Source organism: Tamandua tetradactyla, chromosome 1 (assembly GCF_023851605.1).
Source record: "Tamandua tetradactyla isolate mTamTet1 chromosome 1, mTamTet1.pri, whole genome shotgun sequence".
In the NCBI taxonomy this organism is placed as follows: Eukaryota; Metazoa; Chordata; class Mammalia; order Pilosa; family Myrmecophagidae; genus Tamandua; species Tamandua tetradactyla.
Window position 1 is genome coordinate 121025165 of NC_135327.1, and position 21803 is coordinate 121046967.

Below are 21803 nucleotides of genomic sequence, written 5' to 3' on the forward strand. Positions count from 1 at the left end.
TAACACTGATGATGTGCCTACTATACGCCAGGCAGTGAGACAGTTCTAGAAACACACAATAACACAAAGTTCCTTTCCTTCCAATTTAACAAACTTTCTTCTTTAGATCATATATCAGCAGGATCTGAGCCCAGGTTTGTCTGATTCCAAACCATGTGCTCTTTTACTCCAGCATGCTGCCCCAAGAGGAGGAAGCCCTTCAAAAGACTTTCTAAGAATGAGACAGACAGAAGAATAAGCATAACCACTAAGATACATAGAAACAAAAATGAATTTTCTCTCTGAAACAGCTTCAGAGAATGCAACTGAATAAGAAAAATTGACTAAAACATTAAATACAGGATATGGAAAAAAGGCACCTTAAAAATATTAAGCATCAATAAACCAGACACATATGAGAAAATATTTTATGATTCAACCTATATGAAACACCTAGAATTAGAAAATTTGTAGCAACAGAAAGTAGATTTTGGTTTACTAGAGGCTGGGGAAGGGAGGATGTGGAATTATTGTTTATTGGGTACAGAGTTTCTGTTTTGGGTAATGAAAAAGTTTTGGCAATGGTGTTGGTAGCACAACACTGTAAAAGTAATTAATGCCATGTGGACACTAAACAATAGTTAAAATGGCAAATTTTATGTTACATATATGTTACCACAATTGAAAAAAAATTATTATCAATATTTTGTTTATTTCTACTGTTCTCCAGTGAGACGGATATTAGTCACTGGTTCCCTTTCTAGATTAAGGGTAAGAATTTCTCTAGACAATAAGAGCCAAAACCAAGTAACTCTGAACTAAAACTCTTCTAATCACTATATCAGCAAGTAGGGCAATTCCTGAAAGCTGTCCAGTTCCTTAGAGGTATAAACAAAGATTTGATGAACATCATAGTCTCCAATGGAAAAAACACAATTCTCATCTCATATTTGGGTGGGTGAATAATTAGCTAAGAAAGTTATCACTGCCTCAAAATATTTATGAAGACAAATTTATACAAACATTCCAATCACAACCAATAAAAACTATTTGTTTTCCTTTAACTACAATTCTCTTTTTCCAATATAATCGATTTGTATTCAGGAGACAAAATTTTAAATATTTCATCTATTAAAGTTGCCTCTTTATATTTAAATCACCCTAAAATTATATGCAACTATCTAAGTATCATTACTATAAACTCAGTATTCCATAAAATACAAACAGAATTTATTAGCCACATTGTAATAAGGCTTTTAAGTATACACAATGAAAAATTATAATGCAGCACAAGATTACATTGATAGGCAATTTAATTAAAGTTTTGCCAGAGTTTGTAATATTCCAGAATTGCTTAAAACTGTAACATTAGTATTACTAGTTGAGCTAATTAGACCCAAAACAATACTTAAAAGTTCTAATTTCAGAAAACTCTACCACCGGGAAAAAATATCTTTCTCATCATTTTAGACACTATAATATCACCTACCAAAGATTTTCAAAGGTAGACTACTACCAATGTATGAGTGGAACCGACCAATTGATTTTAGCTAAAAATATTATATACTACCATATAATCTAAGCATACCTCAAATGAATTCTCTTTTCAGCTAATACTTTTGTTAAGAACAACAGGAAATTACATATTGGTTGGTGTTTTTGGAACAGGAAACATATTCAAAGGACAATGTGGGGGCCTAGACCTCAAAATCCTGTTTAGAACTGGATGCATGCAGTCTGCTCATAGGATTACATGTAGGCAAGACACTAGATCTGACGTCTTTACTCTCTCTCAGCTTCAGAGAGGTGAAGCCTGTCCAGGCTCAATAACCTAACAGATTCAAAAGACAGACCTAATCCCACACAGGAAAACTGTTAGGCTTTCTTTAACCAAAATATTTATTATTTTTAGTAAAACTACTCATTAAAATACTATTCCTTTCAAATTCAGAAAATATACTGGGTTTTTTGGTTTTTGGTTTTTTTTTGCTTGGGCAGACACCAGGAATCGAACACGGGTCTCTGGCATGGCAGGCAAGAACTCTGCATACCCAGTTTTTAAAACCATGTTTTAAGTAACATGTTAGAAAACTGTGTGCACAATAGCAACTCATGGAAAAAAATTCTAAAACCTATGCAGATGCCACAATCATAATTTAAAATACATTGGAAGGCATTCCTGCCAATCCTAAAGAAGACCTAGGGTGTTACATAAGAAGAGTCTACAAAGGTTCCATGCACTAGGGTAACTTTCCAGAAACCTATAACCTTCATACGGGTCCCGGTACCAGAAAAGTCCTGAAATGCAGAGAGGCCAGTCTCTCCAAAACATCAACTGGAACCATTCACCTATCCCATATTATCAATAGCCCTTGCCAATATGAAAAAGTTAGAATGGGTATAGCTCAAATACCCCTAAAAAAGTGGGAGAAGATTAAAGGTGATGGTGGAATTATACAAAAGAAGGTAGGGTTTAACAAATGAATACAGTTGCTGAATCATTATATCGATATTTCTTTTAGTCTCTAGTATCTTAGAGCAGCTAGAAGTAAACACCTAAAATTGTGGAATTGTAACCCATAACAAACTCTGAAATCTATTCTACAATTAATTGTTGTCATAGGCTTTGAAATGTATTGCTTTTTTGTATATAATTTATTTTTCACAAGGAAAAAAAGTCAATTGTGATAAATGCACAACATATATGATGATGTGTGATTGTACACTTTGGATGATTACATGGTATGTGAATATATAATTACATATCAATAAAAAATATTTACTTAGGAAGAGAGAGAAAATTAACATTTTAAAATTATTTCTATGATTAATTTTGTTTACTTATTGTTACTAAAGTGTTTGCCTTACTTATTTAAAAAATGTGGGGTGGTGCAACGGTGGCTCAGTGGCAGAATTCTTGCCTGATATACCAGAGACCCGGGTTCGATTTCTGGAGCTTGCCCATGGCAAAAAAAAAATGTGTCATAGATATGTTTGTATAAGAAATACTTATTAAATAATGGGGTTCACTATTATGCACACCATTTATGGAGTCTAGGAGCACAGCAGTGGTGGGACTATGCTGGGATGGGGGCAGAACCCTGACCCAACCAGGTTCTCCAGACAATGCTAAGAACAGTGTCAGGCATCTTCCCAGCCTCTTACTGGCTACCACCAAATTTCTCCCTTTGGGGGAGGGGTCAGAGAGACCTTAGGACATACACATAAAAGAGAATTAAAAATTGTTTTAATTATTTCAATGATTAATTTTGTTTACTTATTTTTATTAGATAGTTTATTTGCCTTATTTATAAGAAGGGCATGATAGGTAAGTTCTGTATAAGAAATACTTATTAAATAATGATGTTCACTATTATGGATGATTTTCAACTCACAGGAAGGGTCTTGGAATGTATAGGCCAGGTAAAACAAGATCCTACTCTAATATATTATGTAGTGTTTCTCTTGTCTTTAAAATGAAAACATGATTAATAACAAGTTTATACTATTCCATTATATACATACATCATAGCAAAATTAACCATTCTCGTATTATTAGACATGTAAATTTTTTTAACCATCAACCAATACAAATGATACTTTGATATGCTCCTTACACTCATTAACAGAAAAGGCAATAAATAATACTCAGAACTCATGTCCAAATAAGGCCTATAAACACATGAAAACATTCAACCTCACCAACAAATTAGCAAAATAGACAGAAATTTTGAGAGACCATTTCTCACCTACTAAATTGAAAACTATATTATATTTAAATAATACTAAGGGCTGGTGCATGGACTGTTAAAAAAGAATTCCAATGAAATGCTAATTATAAACTAATACAATCTTTCTGAATAACAATTTGGCAGTACGTATTAAAGGCCTTAAATATGTTAGAAAATAATTTCATTTTTTGAAATCTATCTTAAATATAATAGATAATCCTAGATATTGAACAAAATTTGTATATAGGATTAATTCCCTTTTAATGTTAATTTAGTGTTTTACACGTGTGAAAATTCAACAATGACCTGATGTAGGTTACCATTCTGGTATTTTGCTTTCCCTGTTACATTATAGACTTTCATTTCTGACCCATCTGTACATAAGGTTGGGTGGTCTGCATTTTTGTTTTAGTGGTCGATGCTCAATCTTAAAATTTCTAAGAGGAAATGGGCATTAGACATAGTATTTTTCATAATAAAAATAAACCTTCTTTCTAAAAAATAAAGTTCCTGGGGCACAGGTAGTTCAGTGGTTAGAATTGTTGCCTTCTATGAGGGAGACCCAAGTTTGATTCCCAGACCATGCAACCAAAAAAAAAAAAAAAAAAAAACCTGCTTTATGTGACAGTGCACGAGGTGATCTTCAAATATCCCATGATTATTTCTGCCATTTCTCCGTGAGGAATGAACTCTTTAATTAATTTAAAAAAATACTTTTTGTATCAGTTGATTCACAATGAAGAGTGGGAAAGTATGTCTTTTCCCTTCTTTTGGAAACAACTGTAGGTATCCATTGTATCTTAAGCAAATATTTAGTAAAGGAATCCATCAATGTAACATGGCCCCACATGTAAATCTTCAAAATCAGCAGATAAATCTGCCTCACCCTCTTCTCTACTGAAATTCCTTATAGCGAAAGGGGAACTCCTCTACCGCCTGAAAGGAAGGCACCTCTGACTCTGTACTATTTAATAAAACCCTTATACTTGAGATTAGACAAATTTCCCTGTTAGGAAGCTCCCATACTTATATATTTTTGAAAGAGGATGCAAGTAAAAAAATAATTTTTGGAACTGAAATTTGAAGGGGAAGAAAGAGAAAGATGCTTCTCACTATAAAGTAGTAAACCCAAGGCACGATCCCACTCAGTTTCTCGCAGCCTGGCCAGTCCAAATGTGTGAGGGTACAAACACCAAACATGTTCTCTGAAGCCTCTCACCCAGTCATTCCTGGAAAGAGGCTCTCATGGTCATGACTGTGTTTACCTTTTTGACCCCTCCTAACCAGTATGTACCCCTATATTTTGGATAGTACAGAAAATAATTTGGAAAATCAGCTTTTCCTAGTACAAAACACATTATGTGACTTACTAAATAGGGAAGGAGACTAAAAAATCTGTGAGCAATTTTATTTAAAACAACTTCCCATACACAAATATTTGTGAAACAGTTTTAACTCTATACACTTTTTTTAAAATTCCTATGAAATTGATTAAATAAGCAAAAAACAAAACTTTCTTCTTCCTGAAAAATAAACTATCCAGATATCTATATCTTCTCCCTTTCTCATCATCACTTTGTAATGTCTGAGAAAGAAATAATTAGGCAAAAAACTTAGAAATTGTACAAAAAAAGTATCAATATCTCTATTATGCTGAGCTATGCTATGAAACTATTCCTAGAATAAAAGTGAGTGAAGCAATTAATATGTCAGCAACTGTATTATAAAACATTTCTTTCTTTATTCTTAGGTTCCTCAGCAGGATGCTTTAGTTTATAATTCAATTGATATTTTCAGAAGTCAAGTTCCAAGACTCTACCACACTAAGGTGGCAGAGTGAGATTCCTCAGGGCTCCATTCTCCCCAGAGAGGACTGAACAAGCAGCAAGAGCTTTCCAAAAGATCCAGAAAGCAGTTAAAGGACTTCAGTTAACAGGGCAAACACTGAATCAAGAAAATGGCCACTTCAGAGTAGTAGGATCTCATGATGCTCTGACTGGCCACTTTCCTACCCCCTTACGAGCTCTGTTGAGAAACAAACCCACACTCTTAGCAGACAGCCCTGGTCTCAGTTTTAAAGGAAGCAGAGTAGCCTTCATGTATATTCTGGGCATGTATATCTGGCCCAATCTGTCTGGTGTTAGCCTGAAGGACTCACCATCCCAGAACTTAACCCTGTATGTAAAAATCAGCTGTTCTGAGAAAGAAGTCAAGCCATGCTCTCTGGGGCAAAGGATTGCAGGCTGTAGGACATATAGTATAATACCCAGAAATAAAACTGTTTTCTAGGGAAGAGAAGGCATTAAAATCCATATAAATAGGGAAACTCCTAGGTCACACGTGCATATCCAAGACAAGACGTACGCACAAAAAGGATTAGGGAGGCCCCTACACTTTGATCTGGAGCTATTCTCTAAACTGATTGCATAGATAATCCATGAAGGAAAGCACTTGCACTGGTCAATATGCAATGACTAGGAAAGGTGGTGCTTTCTTTTATCTTTCTTTTTTTTCTGTTAGTTCCTGACATTCAAGGAAAGCTGTCGTTCTATTAGCTTAAAGAACAGACTCCAAGGAGTCTAAATTCCAAAGATAATACCCTAAAATTTCAAAATGTCCAGGTTTCAACAACAGGTGACAAACCCTACAGAGAAGCAGGAAATGAGGGCCCAGGCAAAGAAGATTAAGGCATTAAAACCATCAATGATGAGGATCAGACCTGGGACGTTCCAAACAAAGACTTTTAAAAAATGGTTCTAAATATGCCCAAAGAGCTACACAAAAACACAGACAAAGAGCTAAGGAAAATCAGATGAACACACAGAAAATATCAATAGAGATAGAAATTATGAAAAGAAACCAAACAGATTGGAAGATCATAGTTAACAGAAATGTAAAGTTTCTTAGAAGAGTTCAATAGCAGATTGGAGCTGGTACAGCTTAAAGACCCTTGAAATCATCCCATCTGGAGAGAAGAATGAAAAAAAGTAAACAGAGGCTGAAGAAGCTGTGGGCCACCATCAAGCATAGCAATAGATCTATTGCCGAGTCCCAGAAAAAAAAGATAGAGGGAAAAGGGCAGAGAGAATATTCAAAGAAATAACGGCTGAAAACTTTTCAACTTTAAAAAAACACTTGAATATACACATCTACAATGCTCAATGAACTCCAAACAGGATAAACCCAAATAGGCCCAAGCCATGGCATATTTATAATCAAACTGCTAAATGCCATAGAGAATTCTGAAAGCCTCACGATAGAAGCAACATGTCACGTAAAAGGGAGCTTCAAGGGAGGATTAACTGCTGTCTCACTGGAAATCATGGAGACAAGAAGGTAGTGGGATGACATATTTAAAGTGTTGAAAGCAAAAAATTGCCAATAAAAATTCTGTATCTGGCAAAGTTGTTTTTCAAAACTAAGGGAGGAATTAAGTTATTCCCAGGTAAACAAAAGCTGAGGGACTTCATCACCACTAGACAAGCCCTATAAGAAATGATAACAGGAATTTTGCAAATTGAAAGGAAAAGACACTGGACATCTGATTGAAGTCACATGAAGAAATACAGATCTCCCATAAAGATAATGATGTAAAATACCAATACTATTGTATTTTTTTATTTGAAACTCCACCTTTAACTTCCTACAGGATCTAAAGGGCAAATACATGAAATCATAAATCAGTGGGTTTGGACTCATAATGTATAAATATGTAATTTGTGACAAGAATTAAATAAAGGTGAGGGAAAGAGAAGTACAGGAACATAGCTTACATATTGCGGTTTATTAAGCTGTTATCAAAGCAAACAAGATTACTATAAATTTAGGATGTTAAATTTAACCCCCACAGTAACCACAAAAAATAATCAGAGAATACGCAAATTTGTACAAAGAGAAAGTAGAGTACATGTTACCAAGATGGAGGGGCAGGAACAATGGGGAGTTAATGCACAATAAGTGTAGGGTTTTCTATTTGGGGTGAAGGGAACATAAAAGCAATGGATGGTGGTGAGAGTACTGCAACATTGTGAATGTAATTAATGCCACTCTTTGAGAGGGATAGAATGGAAAGATTTATCCACAAAATAAAAAAAAAAAGAATGCTAGTTTTAGAGAGATAATGACAATTACATGCAATATATTATATTAGGTGGGATCTAAGAATGAAGGAGAAAAGGCTCAAAAGGATATTATTGGGACATAAACTGGAATATAGAATGTAAGCTTTATATCAATGTAAAATTTCTTGACCTTGATTACATTAGTGAACATCCCAGTTCACAGGAAATGTACATGAAAGTATTATCATATCTTAAATGAGTATGATGTATGCAATTTGTCTCAAATGTTCAGAAAATAGATGAGCGAGGGAGGGAGGGAAGGAGGAAGGAAGGGAGGAAGGGCAGGCAACAATGGAAAATGTTAAAATTAGTAGATCTAAGTACCAATCTGGCGGGGAGGGGTTGGAGTATGTTGGAGTTCTGTATATGGGATTTTTGTAACTGTCCTATAAGTTTCAAATTGTTTCAAAACAAAAAGTTAAACTAAACCTCCACTCTATAAAACTGTAATCTCTTGGCTTAAAAATTTTAATTCATTTCAAACTTTTTACTATAATCTATAGCATAAATAACATATATAAGAGCAATTTAATATAAATTATCATTTTAATATTTCAACAAAAGATTCCAAAATATTCCCTTTGAAATACTAACACAAATATTTGTGATTACAGTATAGTATAAATATGTTTAAGAGACAATCTGAGAATCACAAAATGCTAAAGCTGAGAAGCAATCTTAGTGATAAAGTTCCTCCATTACAAGCAAAAACATCAAGATCTTAAAAGGCAGATTTGTACAAGCTTACAGTACTAATACAAATCTCTCTCAGTGTTACTTTTATTATTACCAGTTAAAGATGTATAATAATAATATGCATAGTATGCTTCAAAAGACAAAATACAATAAACTGAATAGATGTCTGTCCCAAATCACTCATCTTACAGATAGGTATAGAACAGATAATAGTAAGTATGGCATATGAAATCTACATTCAAATATTAAAGCATGGGGAAATTTTTTTAAAATAAAGAGTGCGGTTTACCCATGAACAATTCCAATCAACATAAAAGAATAGCAATGCTCACAGAAGACCTGTAGGATTAAAAGAATTATTAGATCATTAGATAGGGACAAGCAAGGATACCTTCAAGCTTGAAAAGGTGAAACCATAATAGCATCAGTGCCATGCGTGCCTTAAAAAAAGAAAACATATGCTGATTCAAACACTCATTACTTATCATTAGCAATTTTTAGCACATTAACAGAAGTGCAATGTCCCAAGTAACGAAGTTGTTCCAACCATCTTCTTTGCCACGTACACCTATTTTTACAAATTATCCTCATCTTTTCCTGATTACTGCTGTCTCCTCAACTTCATGTCTAAACTCACAATGTCTTAAACTTAACATATTCCAAACTATATACATTATGCCTCCTATATTCCCTCTTCAAAAGGATGCCCAATTTCATTTTATATGAAATGTCTAGAATAGGCAAATCTACAGACAGAAAATAGATTATCCTCTATTCTCCCCCAGAGTAGGAGGTGAAGAAAAAATTGTGAATCACTGCTAACAGGCATGGATTTCTTTTGGGGGTAATGAAAAATGTTCTGGAATAGATAATGGTAATGGTTGCACAACATTGTGAATATACTAAAAATCAATGAAATTATGCACTTTAAAATGATGAATTTTATGTTATTTGAATTTTTTTTCAATTTTTAAAATTTCAAGTAAAAACATAAAACAAACATACACATAAACAACAAAAAACAGAGCATGCCCCTCCTTCTAACTTCCTATTTACCTCCTAAAGTAATGAATTCCCATAATTGAAATATTTGAGGCAGAAACTGAATGTTCATTTGTCAGGAATATGCTATTGAAGTGCTTCCTGAAGTGGCTGTGAAATTACACTAGATTATCCCTAAATATTTTTCATTTTGTAGCTTCTATGTCACAAACCAAAGTGAAGAAAACAAGGAGTAAGTAAAAAACAAACAAACAAAAAAAAACAGTGACCAGAAGAAAAGATATGAAGCTACACTTGAAAAGGTTTCTTGCTTTTCAAAATGAGAGGGTAGAATACAATGAAGTAGGAAAAAAAAAGGCACAAAAGGAAAAGCACAAAAAATTAAGGAAAAAAAAAGTAAATTAGGCAACTGCGTAAAAAACAAAAAATTATATTTAGAGCTTAATATAGCAACACTTGTTTCAATTATTCAGAATTCACCCTACATCTAACTGCATTTCTTTACAGAAATTCCTTAAGCATTTTTTTAATTTAACGGTAAAGAAGGAAGATTTTAGAAAAAAAATCTAATGTAAATGAGATGTAAATCAATTTACTACTGATGGGCTTAGCTTGCTTAACAAGGTAAGCAATGCATGAGTAACTTAACAGAAAGTTGTTTATCCCCTAATTTGCGGGAACTGTTATTGTCCATGAATCTAGCAACTAGCGTTGGTTGTAAGGAAGTTTAAATGGAAAGATAATATATAATATGATCAAAAATGGAAGAAACTCTCAATCTTTCTACTACAAATAAATGTCAACAACCACCAGTAATAATTTGCTATAGAAGATAAACCCTGTTTAAATACCAAATGACCATTGTTCAGTGGGTTTTTTTTTTTTAAGAGAGATCTTAATACCACACGTGGTAGTTAGATTCAGGTGTAAACTTGGCTAGGTGAAAGTGCTTAGTTCTACTGCTGTGGACATGAGCCAATGGCATATGAACCTCATCTGTTGTTGATTACATCTGCAGTTGGCTAGGAGGCCTGCCTGCTTCAATGAATGATGTTTGATTTAATTGGCTGGTGCTTAAATGAGAAACTCAATGTAGCACAGTCTAAGCACTTAGCATACCTCATCTCCACCCTCACAGCTCAGCCCAGGCCTTTGGAGATGCAGAAAGGAATCACCGTGGGGAAAGTTGTTGGAACCCCGAGGCCTGAAGAGAAGGCCAGCAGAGATCACCCTGTGCCTTCCCACATAAGAAAGAACGTCAGTTGAAAGTTAGCTGCCTTTCCTCTGAAGAACTAATGAAATAAATCCCCTTTTATGAAAAGCTAATCCATCTCTGGTGTGTTGCATTCCAGCAGCTAGGAAACTAGAATAATACCTTAAAAGGAACTAATTCAATATTCATCATCAGATTCTATACATTTCCATAGTTATGAACCACAGGTTACAAAACTTCAAAATTTTAAAGGAAATCCCATTTAAATGTTATGCCAAAATTATCCAAATGAAAGCAAGCTAAATAAGATAACAATACACATACTCTCTCTAGAAATTTAATTCAGGCATCCAAATGACCGAAAAAAAAAGAATTCTTAAATCTATCAAGAACTTTCTCCTCCTGTCTTTTTGTAATTAAGAACTCAGAGCACAGAAAGACTCCAAGATATGACTTTTTAATGTTCCAAACTTCTTATGAGTTTAGGGATCATAATCTAGTTTGTTATCCAGAAATAGTGCCTAATGTTCTCTAGAAGGTTCCACATTGTTTCATCTTCAAAAATACATATATATATATTCTAAACAACCAGGTACTGGAAGGGAAATTTGTTAAATGAGCTTCCCCAACATTTTATGGCCAGCCTCTTTCAAAGGTCAGAAGAATGAAGTGTTAAACTCATTGTTTTAGTTTGCTAGCTGCCAGAATGCAATATACCAGGAACAGAATGGCTTTTAAAAGGGGAATTTAATAAGTTGCTAGTTTACAGTTCTAAGGCCAAGAATATGTCCCAACTAAAACAAGTCTATATAAATGTCCAATCTAAGGCATCCAGGTAAAGATACCTTGATTCAAGAAAGCCAATGAAGTTCAGAGTTCCTCTCTCATCTGGAAGGGCACATGGTGAACACTGTGTCATCTGCTAGGCTTCTTCTCTTGGCTTCCTGTTTCATGAAGCTCCCTGGGAGGCATTTTCCTTCTTCATCTCCAAAGATCACTGGCTGGTAGACTCCGCTTCACATGGCTAAGTCGTTCTGCTCTGCTCTCTCTGAATCTCTTTTTCTCCAAAATGTTTCCTCTTTTATAGGACTTCAGAAACTAATCAAGACCCACCAGAATGGATGCAGACATGTCATCACCTTATCCAGCTTAACAATGACTCTTGATTAAATCACATCTCCAGGGTGATGATCTAATTACAGATTCAAACATACAGTATTGAATAGGGATTATTTTGCCTTTACAAAATCAGATTTTGATTAAAACATGGCTTTTTTAGGGGACATACATCCTTTCAAATCAGCATACTCATATTCCAAACCTTGAGGACAGTATGTTGAATGAAATGTCAGAAACAAAAAAACAAATATTATCATGCCTTACTCTTTGGAATAACTAAAATATACAAACTCAGAGAACTGAAGTCGAGAGCATGTGTTATCAGGATAGGGCCTATTATAGAGAGTCCTAGATTTTGTAAGCTCATACATCAGTCACAACTATTCTGAAGTTGTAACTGCTATTTATAAATTCTGAGATACTGAGCTATTTGTGTATAACCTGGTCATTCCCTGAAACTTCAGGAATTTATGTGACACCTGAGATTCAGAGTTAGAGCTCCTAAAGCTATGAAAGCCAGCATTACCCCATACAGCAATTGTTAAAAAGTTGAAAAGGTAAACAGTCTTCAAACAGAGATATGAATGAAGCTGATCTGGATAGAACTAAGGGAAATCAGAATACAGGGCAAAGGATGATTTGGTCCATATTTTAAAACTTCAACTCCTGTGTGACACCAAAGGAAGAGATCTTTATTTGGAGCAAAATTTATATTTTGGGTAGCATAATATCTAATTTAACTTGTATGATCAGTTTATTCGAACACCATAATTACATGTACTCTCAAATAGGGCAGGAGATCTTGTTGGCTTGTCCACGTTAGGGTGATGCCCTGATACATTCCAGAGTAATTTGGGCAGAGAATAAACAAGTATTTGCAAAGTCCCCTTGCAGGACTGTGGGGAAAGGAGGAAATATTCAACTTCCCCACCTGGGGAATTCCTCATATTCTCACAAGCAGTGGAGACAACCAAATCAACAGGCTAAGCCATCGATTTTGGGTTTCACCCCTATGAAATTTATTCCTGCAAAAAAGAAGCTAAGCCTACTTCTAATTATGCCTAGGAGTCACCCTCAGAGAACCTCTTTTGTTCTTCAGATGTGGCCTCTCTCTTTCAGCCAACTCAGCAAGTGAACTCACTGCCCTCCCACTTACAAGGGACATGACCCCCAGGGGTAAAAATCTCCCTGATAATGTGCGAGAGAACTCCCAGAATGAGCCGGGACCCATCATCATGGGACTGAGAAAGCCTTCTTGACCAAAAGGGAGAAGAGAGAAATGAGACAAAATAAAGTTTCAGTGGCTGAGAGATTGCAAAAGAGTCAAGAGGTTATCCTGGAGGTTATTCTTATGCATTATACAGATATACTTTTTTAGTTTCTGGCGTATTGGCATGGCTAGAGGGAAGCACCTAAAACTGTTGAACTGCATTCCAATAGCCTTGATTCTTGAAAACAATTGTATAACTACAGCTTTTAAAGTGGGACCGGTGATTGTGAAAACCTTGTGTCTGATACTCCTTTCTCCATGGTATAGACAGATGAGTAAAACAAATAAGGACAACAAAATAAATAAATAATGGCGGGTGGGGATAAGGGGTAAAAAAAAATTGGGATAAACTGAAATACTGGCGATCAATGAGAGGGAGTAGTAAGGGATATGGGATATATGCATTTTTTTTCTTTTTTTTTAATTTCTTTTTCTGGAGTGATGCAAATGTTCTAAAATTATGGGGATGAATACAAAACGTGATAACATATACTTTGGATGATCATATGTATGTAAAGATATTTCAATAAAAATATTTTTTAATTCATATTCTAATGCCAGGTTCCATATGGTAGCCCTTCAGGAATACATCCTGAAAATTCTCTGTCTGAAAATAACTGAGAACTGTGAGATCCATAGCCATGCTACTCAAAGTATGGTGCATAGACCAGCAGTAGCAAGACTAATTAAGAGCTTGTTAGAAATGCAAAATCTCAGGTTCCACACAGACTTACGGTTATATGAGTTTCCCGTATTACTCAAGAATGTTAAATTCTTCTATAAAGAACAAGAAAACAAATTGAATGGATAAACCTCTTAAGAAGTGATAATGATAGACAGTAAGTAAGTCAGTAGCTTATGAAAGAAAGACAACATTCATAGGCTCTCTTAAGCATAGATAATGAGAGCGCAAGCTTGTGAAACACAGAACTCGTGCTAAAAACAAGTAACTTATAAGACATATAAAAAATAGAATAAATAGAAAAATATGGTGGAACAAACAAAAAGCTTACTATAGTTAGAAAGGGATCGAAAGACCAAGTCATCATCACATCATCTCTGGGCTGATTACTATGTTACCCCTAAATTGGTCACCCATTGGTGATACTCAGTATGGTTCTATTCTGGACCCAAGAATATCGAAGAAACAAACTGGCAAAGCTAAAGCTGTAGCTAGGTGTACCTGCATCTCTTTGATAGCACAAGCATGTATCATGACCTAGTGCCTCATTAGTGTGTAAATTCCTTGTTCCAACATAAATTCTGTCCTTCATGCCATTAATGGAGAAGGCTGATGTGACAGAGACAGACAAGACATGCAAACATTGTGTACCAGGACTCAAATAGTGTGGTCCTTCCAACCCCCTGGCATCTTAAGTGTATTAACTTATCCCATCACCTACTTCTTGCTTCTCACTCTGTTTCAAATTGATTTAACAAATATGTGATTCAAGCATTTTAATTTGGTTAGTGGCCCTTCTGTTCTATAACCTCTTTGATAGTTTGCCTGGTAGTGTACTTGGAGGTTAACCATCCCACAAAACACCTAACTGAACCAGAATCTGCATTTTAACAAGATCCCAGGTGATTCATACATATATTAAAGTTTGAGAAGCACTGAGATAGACTGTTAGAGAGAAGCTTCCACAAAGAAAGAGAAATTCAGATCTCAGAAGAACTATGCTCCAAGCATCATGTCCAAAAAATTGTTTGAAAAAACAGAAAAGTATAGAGCAATGCATCTTAACGTTACCCCTACAATCTCTTTCTTGCTGGGTGGTAGAAGAATCTCCTTTTAAGAGTCGTTTCAAAAAATAACAATCCAAAGGATATGAGGCTACTACAAACACAGAAAGGGTTATGACTTTCTTAATGAGGCTGCAGTGACTTTTCAAAGATCATCAAAAAATAGAGCTGAGCAGGACAGCCTAAGGGGCTTGCTTAATGGGGCTGTTCACTTCCCACCTACCATTAATTCCTGACTTGATCATCTCCAATCATTTTATTTATGTATAATATTGTGCATTATTTCGAGTGCCTAGTAGGGAATCAATAAATGCTCTGAATTCATACTAAAATAATGAAAAGATCATCCTATCTATACTTGATTCATCTTAGACAAATTTATTTTCATTCAATCCCTTAGTTTTGAGAAATTTCTGAGAATTAAGGCATAATTCCACATCTCAACTTACCACGGTTCCATACTCCAAAGTTGAACATTATATTTTCTATTATAAATTCCATTTGAATATTCCACAACCCTAGCAAATACAATAACCCATCCAATAAGAAACAGATGTGTCTATGAAATACATGGGAGTCATACTAAATGCTGGTCAGCAAAATAATCCTACCATTTTAAAAAGTGAATAATGAATTAAGTACAGGAAATTATGCTACGTAGGAAAGATCAGCCATTATTTTGATGTTTCTTTGGGTATAGATTTAAACTATTCCAGGGAAAAGAAATCTTTAAATCATCTGTAGAAAAAATCTGTAGAAAAACAGAAATTGAGGACAATGTCACATATAAATTTGATAAACAAGATCTACACCAAAAGAATAAGTGTTAAGATTTAATCTAGAGGAAAAATAAGATGAAAATACCAGGAAAAGATTGTAAAAGTTCTAAGATCATTTATGCAGGGATTATGTTCACTATGGCCTCTGAAAGAGGAAGTGTGTTTAAATCTCAAAGGAAAAGATTTAGGTTGGAAATCATAACTTCCTATTCCAGGACATACATAGGGAATAGCTGAGTAAATTCTCTTCAAGGTGATCTACAAAATCCATTTCGTTCTATGCTTTTAGTACAGCCAACTATTGTTCAAGTAAGTACCCACAGGACATGGGACTACATGTCTATATTAGACATTTGGCACAGTTTTTTGCACTGCTCTATATGGTTTTTAATACTAAATGTTTAAGAATTGACTCTACAAGTTCATAGAGGAAAGGGTTAACCTTATAGATTTTTGTGTCTTCTGTAGCTCACAGGATGGGAATGGTCACATGATAAGCCTTCAGGAAATAAATGTCAATATTAAGTAAAAGTATTTAAGTATTATCATCATTTAAGGCAAAAATATGAATTGGAGAATATTCTAAACACCACCACTAGCAGTAGAAAGAAGCTCTCAAAATTTCCAAGCAAATCCACTCGCAAGTTAAACAATGAAAGCCACAAGGGAGAGTTGTCTTACTCCCTACAATCAGCTAAGAATGACTCTTTTGTTTGTAAACTCAATCCACTCCATTTAGTACTATTAACTGCCCGAGAAAATGTATTGCATTATCTGTCTCACAAACTTTTTGCTTGATCCCAGTTCTTGATGAAATGTGTTAAACCCAAATGTACGTAATCGATTTTTCGGTCTCTGTTATATGAAATGTACAGTTTCTTTATTAGATGAAAACTAAGGCAAAATGCCTAATGCTATAAGTAATAGCAGCAGCAATCATTTGAGTTTCAAAATATCCTACCAAAAAGCTGGTTTGTTCACATATGAACAGATGTATTTCAATGTTAAGTCATTTAAAATCCCTTAAACATATTACTGTGCAGTTATTTTTGTTCAGCGCAGTTCCTAAATACAGGGCTAATGTCCCTTTTGTTTGAGTAGTAGTCTACTTGATAAATTTTCATAAGTTGTTATCCCCCTATTAGGGAGTCAGTCACTGAGTTTAACCAACTCTCTTAAGAGTTCATTTCAGCTATTCCTGCCTTGTTCAATGTGAAGCAATTTAATCTTATTGCTTTCTCTCTAAGGGGTAGGAAGATGATGCTCAAAGCAGAGCAACTGAAGAGTGGTATGAAATTTAGGAGCTAACTGGATAGGCCTATGAACTGGGGTAGAGAAGAGAAGAAAGGGAGGGAAGGAAGACGAAAACAAAGGAAGGTGGTAAAGCAAGAAACTTCATTACTTTGAAACTAGATTCACATCTACAGTTTATTTTAAACACAGATCAAACTTGACATGGCCTACAAAACACCTCTAATTTCAGATTATTACCTTATTTTAAAACATATTTCTTAATTAAAGCAATGCCAGATTTCTCTGAATATTTCTATGTAAATTATGTCTTATAGCCTCATACAGAAATTTCAAACGATGGAAATAACACTAGTATAATGGTTTTGGCTTTTAAGAAGAGAATTGATCAAAGGGTCATATCAAATTCCAAATCTATCATAAATGCACACAGTGTAAGCTAGAAGGCCCTAGGGAGTAGTTTCAAACTTCACATTCTGCCACCACAACCCTCCAGATTCCCCTAGGAGGGCATGTCAGAATCCTAGGCTGAGCTGGTGGGATAGTGCTTTTCCTATACTTTGGAAAAGCACTCCTGAAGAGTCTGATAATGAATCAACACCCTCCCACCCCCAATGCCATTATCAGTAACATCATTCCTGATAATACTGTCTACTCTTCTATGCCAAACACTAACTGAGTGAAATTTAGAATAGATAATCTTAATTCGACTGTCATTTATTTCGTTTTTAAGAGATAAAAATAAATCCATGAATGACAAATAAATTTTATTCCACAAAATTTCATTTCAAAACTGCATCACAAATTCTGAACTTAAAGATATTAACTGTCATAGCTTTCAGTTAAAGTATTACATCAGCTAAATGTATTCCAATAAATCAAACTTTCACTACCAAGTAGCAGTATAAAAAAAAAGTTCCAGCATTCTTCACAACCCACTTATACTTAAGTAAGAGATAACTCGGTTTTTTTTTTTTGAGCAAGTAAATAAAGAGTATTATTTCAAGGTTAACATAATTCTCCCATTGTACATCATACTTCATAAACTACAGAATTCAGATTCAGAAAATTGTATTATTTACAGGTTTTGTTAGGTAAAACGAGTTAAAAAGTAATTCTTTTTCAAATTAATACTCATTTTAACAAAGTTCATGTTATTCAAACTCCAGTTCAGTGGAATGTATGTCACAATCACCAAACATCATCAACCTTAATATTATTTTCCATTTTTAATGATTTATTCAACTATAAAACACATTAAGAAATATGATGGATGTCTCTCAAACTCCAAACCTTCAAAATCACCTGACAACGTGTATATTAACAACCTTGAATTCCTTATAAAAACTTCAAACAGTTGTAAAATCTGTTCTATACATAGGCCAAAGTAATAAAAACAAACTGAGAAAACAAATAAGAAAACATACTTACCTTAATCGGAGCACTACTAAACTTAATCTTTCTATTTGCTGGGATGTCTTCTTCTTCTGGCAATCCAACAATTTCTGAGTATTCCATATCAGGTTGATAGTAACTGTTTTCGTCACTATCTTCCTGCTCACCCTGTTCAGTGCTTGTCTCTCCCCAATCAGAATTATACCTGGATCTTACCCTGTATACATTATAGTCACTGTGCATGTAAGTATGGGAACTCTCAAAATTATTTGAATCTTCAGGTGCTTCTTTTCCATAACTGGATCCAGAAATATCACCAGAGGTGAAATCACTACCTGCAAGTTCTTTTCTCTGTTGCTTTGATGCCTCACTCCCAACTAAATTAGCTTCAGCATCTCCTAAAGGTTCATTTGGTGGCAGATGGATTTCAGACTCTGACGATGCCTTATTTTCTGCACAAGATTCTTTAGGGATGTCTTTGTCAATACTGTCAGGAGTCTCCTGGTTAGATGTTGAGACTTCGGCTTCCTTGCTCTGCTGTGTGTCTTCACTAGGCACTGAAGCTAGAGCAGTACTTTTAGAAGCCACCTCTGGGCCTGTAGTTATACTGCTCTTCTGAGCATCCTCTGCATTTGTACCTTGTTTGTCTGAAGGAGACCAAGAATTAGAATCCTTAAGGTGACCAAAAGTGTCAAGAATCGTAACTGTAGGTGGCAAATTCAGTGGATAATGCCCAGTAACTGAGTATTCTTCACTGTGTTCAGCCTTCTCTGAAACGATAGCACTGGGGGAGTCGTTATTCTCAAATACTGCACTCAGTTGACTCACGGTTGGGGAGACAGCATCTGTCCGAGAGCTAAGGCTATCCAAGGAATCGGTACTGCCTCTGTTGGACTTGGAACTACCCCATTCATCCTGAGGTTCATTCCCTCCAGCTTTCTCTTTCTTTGGGGAATAGCGGTTGTTTTGTCCTGATTCATTTACACTTCTCTCAAACATCTTCCGAGTTTCTGTGAACTTAGAATATGAAGGGCCATCATACATTGTGTCAAATCTACTAATTCGTTCTGAAACAGAGGACTCCAACTTGACTACTGAGCCATCTGTTTTCTCCACAAATTCTTTGGGCTTCATCCTTCTCTGAGGAGATGAAGATCCACCTTTCCCTCTTGTTTTGGCAATGACTGTAGTATTCTCACTGGGTTCCATACCCATCTGCATAAATAAGTTTTTAATTCTATTGACATTGGAGCCATATTTCCTTCCCCTGCTCTGCTGTGAGCCCTCGCTTTCTTTTGTTTTTTGTTCCCCATCTGACTTGGGTCTGTCAAAGGTACTTTTCAGGGCCTGGAACTCAGTTCTATATGCATTCCTATGGGGAGAGGCACTTCTGAGAGTGGTTCGTTCACCTGATGACTCAGTTTTCAACATTTTTACTCCAGGGGTGAAAAGCCAATGTTCATAATGGTTTAAAAAGAAAACAAACAAACAAAAAAAAAAGTACTTTCTTCTCTAATCACCAGTATTTGGTCAAGAAAAAGTACCTCTCAAATGGCATACTCTGTCAGTGATTGTCCCAACAGTTGTGTTAAGAAATTATTCAGTCAAGGGTTACACAAAATGGCTTTTTCAAAGCAAGAACAGAGGTTCATCTGTAATAGAAAAGAATGAATTCTGAATTCATTTAATTATTTGAATTTACGTGTAGTCAATTAATATACACTTTACTTACAAAGGGGCTCAGCCATATGTATCTTCCAAACATAAGAAAATGCTTATTGAAATAGTACGTTAAAAAGTTATATAAATTATAATTCTCACTAGTCTTCGGTAACAAAAATTTTTCAAACACAATCTGGAGCATCCTACCAAAATCACAAACATACACACACACACAAGGTGGACATTAAGTACACTAGAAAACAACACTTTAGCCCAAGTTGCTTTTGTGAAAGTCCTTAAACGAAATCAGCAATTCTTAGATCTTTAAGAAGCCTTTAAACCGTCCATAAAACCAACTTCATTTGGAATTATCCAAAATCAGGCAGAACTTATTTTTTTCTGTAGAATACAATTAAGTTTGGAATCTATGTTTACAAACTCCAAAACATGCCTACAGAAGCTTGTGTCACTCTTTCTAGTCCAATATTCTCATCTGCAGCATCTCCAATACAACACTGGTGCAATCTCAGACCAAAAATGCAAAAGTAAGTTCTTAGATGGCAGTAAGATTCACTAGAAATTCAGTTACATCCAGTATTCGGAAGTTTCCTAACACTGGATATTATTAATTATGGAGTGGGATGTAGAATATAATGGGAATGTGACCATCTGAAAGCTAATACACTGTGAAACCTCTTGTCACAGACCTGATTTGATTATTCCTCTTGCCTCCTACTACAAGCTCAAAATGCAAAGCAATACATGCTTACTGGTCTCCTCTAGTTCACAGATGGATTTTTTTTATCAATAGCCTAGCAATCAAATACTTCAATTATCTGCCAAGGAGAAGCAAAGCAGGTTCTAAAGATTTTTAATTTTGGTTTTGGTTTTGGTTTTGAATATTCCACCGAGCCCTAGCACCCTCGGGCACAATCAGCAGTGAGGAAGCACACTTTTCACTTAAATCGTCTCCAAACTCGGCTCCTGGCCCAGCACACATGCATGGCCCACGCAAACAAGAAGAGCTTTAAAGTGTGGTGTCTGTTTTGTAAAGCATCGACAATCTCCTTTAACCCTGACATTTTTTAAAGCCATAAGCCCCCTCCTTCCCTTCCCCTCTACACACCCACCACCTTCCCTCCCCCGCCAATTCCAACCCAAGGGGGCGGGGGCGATGGGCCGCCAAGGATTCAAAACCTGCCCTCACAAAAGACAAACATAAATAACACCAACTTGAGAGGCAGCCGATTCCCAAGCCTGGTTCGGGACGCAATCCCTCGGCCCCGGGGCAGGGCCGGGAGAGCAGGTGACGCCAAGCGCTATGGTAGGAGGTCGCAGACTAGCTTTGTGCCAAGAAGCACCTGAAGTCCTAATACATTGGCTGCGGCTCCCAGCGACTGCCAGGCGGATCCCAGTGTGGCATCGGGAAATGGCCACATTAAAAAAAAAAAAAATTACAGGGTAATGTAAAAACAAAATCCCTTTGTTTTTCCTTCCAATGTGCCAGGAAACAATAGATCCCACTGATTATGCCTCCGATCCTCAACCTATCGCTCCCTAACCACAGCCCACCCCCACCCCCAGCCTGCAACTCAGCCTTTGTACATCCTACATTTTTTTTCTCCCTCTTTATTTCCACCCTCCCCAACTCCTCGCCCAGAGCACAGCTTCCCCCTTACCCGAGCGGGAGCCGCCGCCGGCGAGGAGGGTCGGGCCGCCGCGGCTCCCACCCCCTCTCGGAGGTGCCCCTCAGCCCCACGGTGGCCGCGGCTCGACTCCGCGCCGTCCCGCTCGGTGCCCCGCCACCCGCCTGCTCACGGTGCAGCGCGCAGGGCGGCT

At 36.0% G+C, this 21803-nt stretch overlaps 1 protein-coding gene across 12 annotated transcripts in view; it reads right to left on the reverse strand.

Moving 5' to 3' along the window:
* The window catches only part of PPP1R9A (protein phosphatase 1 regulatory subunit 9A), a 434558-nt gene that overhangs the window by 412277 nt on the left and 478 nt on the right, over positions 1-21803 (reverse strand). For 11 of the 12 annotated variants that reach the window (XM_077123485.1, XM_077123518.1, XM_077123509.1 and 8 more), the window contains exon 2: positions 18339-19954. In XM_077123485.1, the coding sequence (XP_076979600.1) occupies positions 18339-19733 (1395 nt within the window). In that variant the 5' untranslated portion in view covers positions 19734-19954. Of the gene's footprint in view, positions 1-18338; positions 19955-21643; positions 21759-21803 lie in introns of those variants that run through there. The other variant, XM_077123494.1, reaches the window with a different exon arrangement.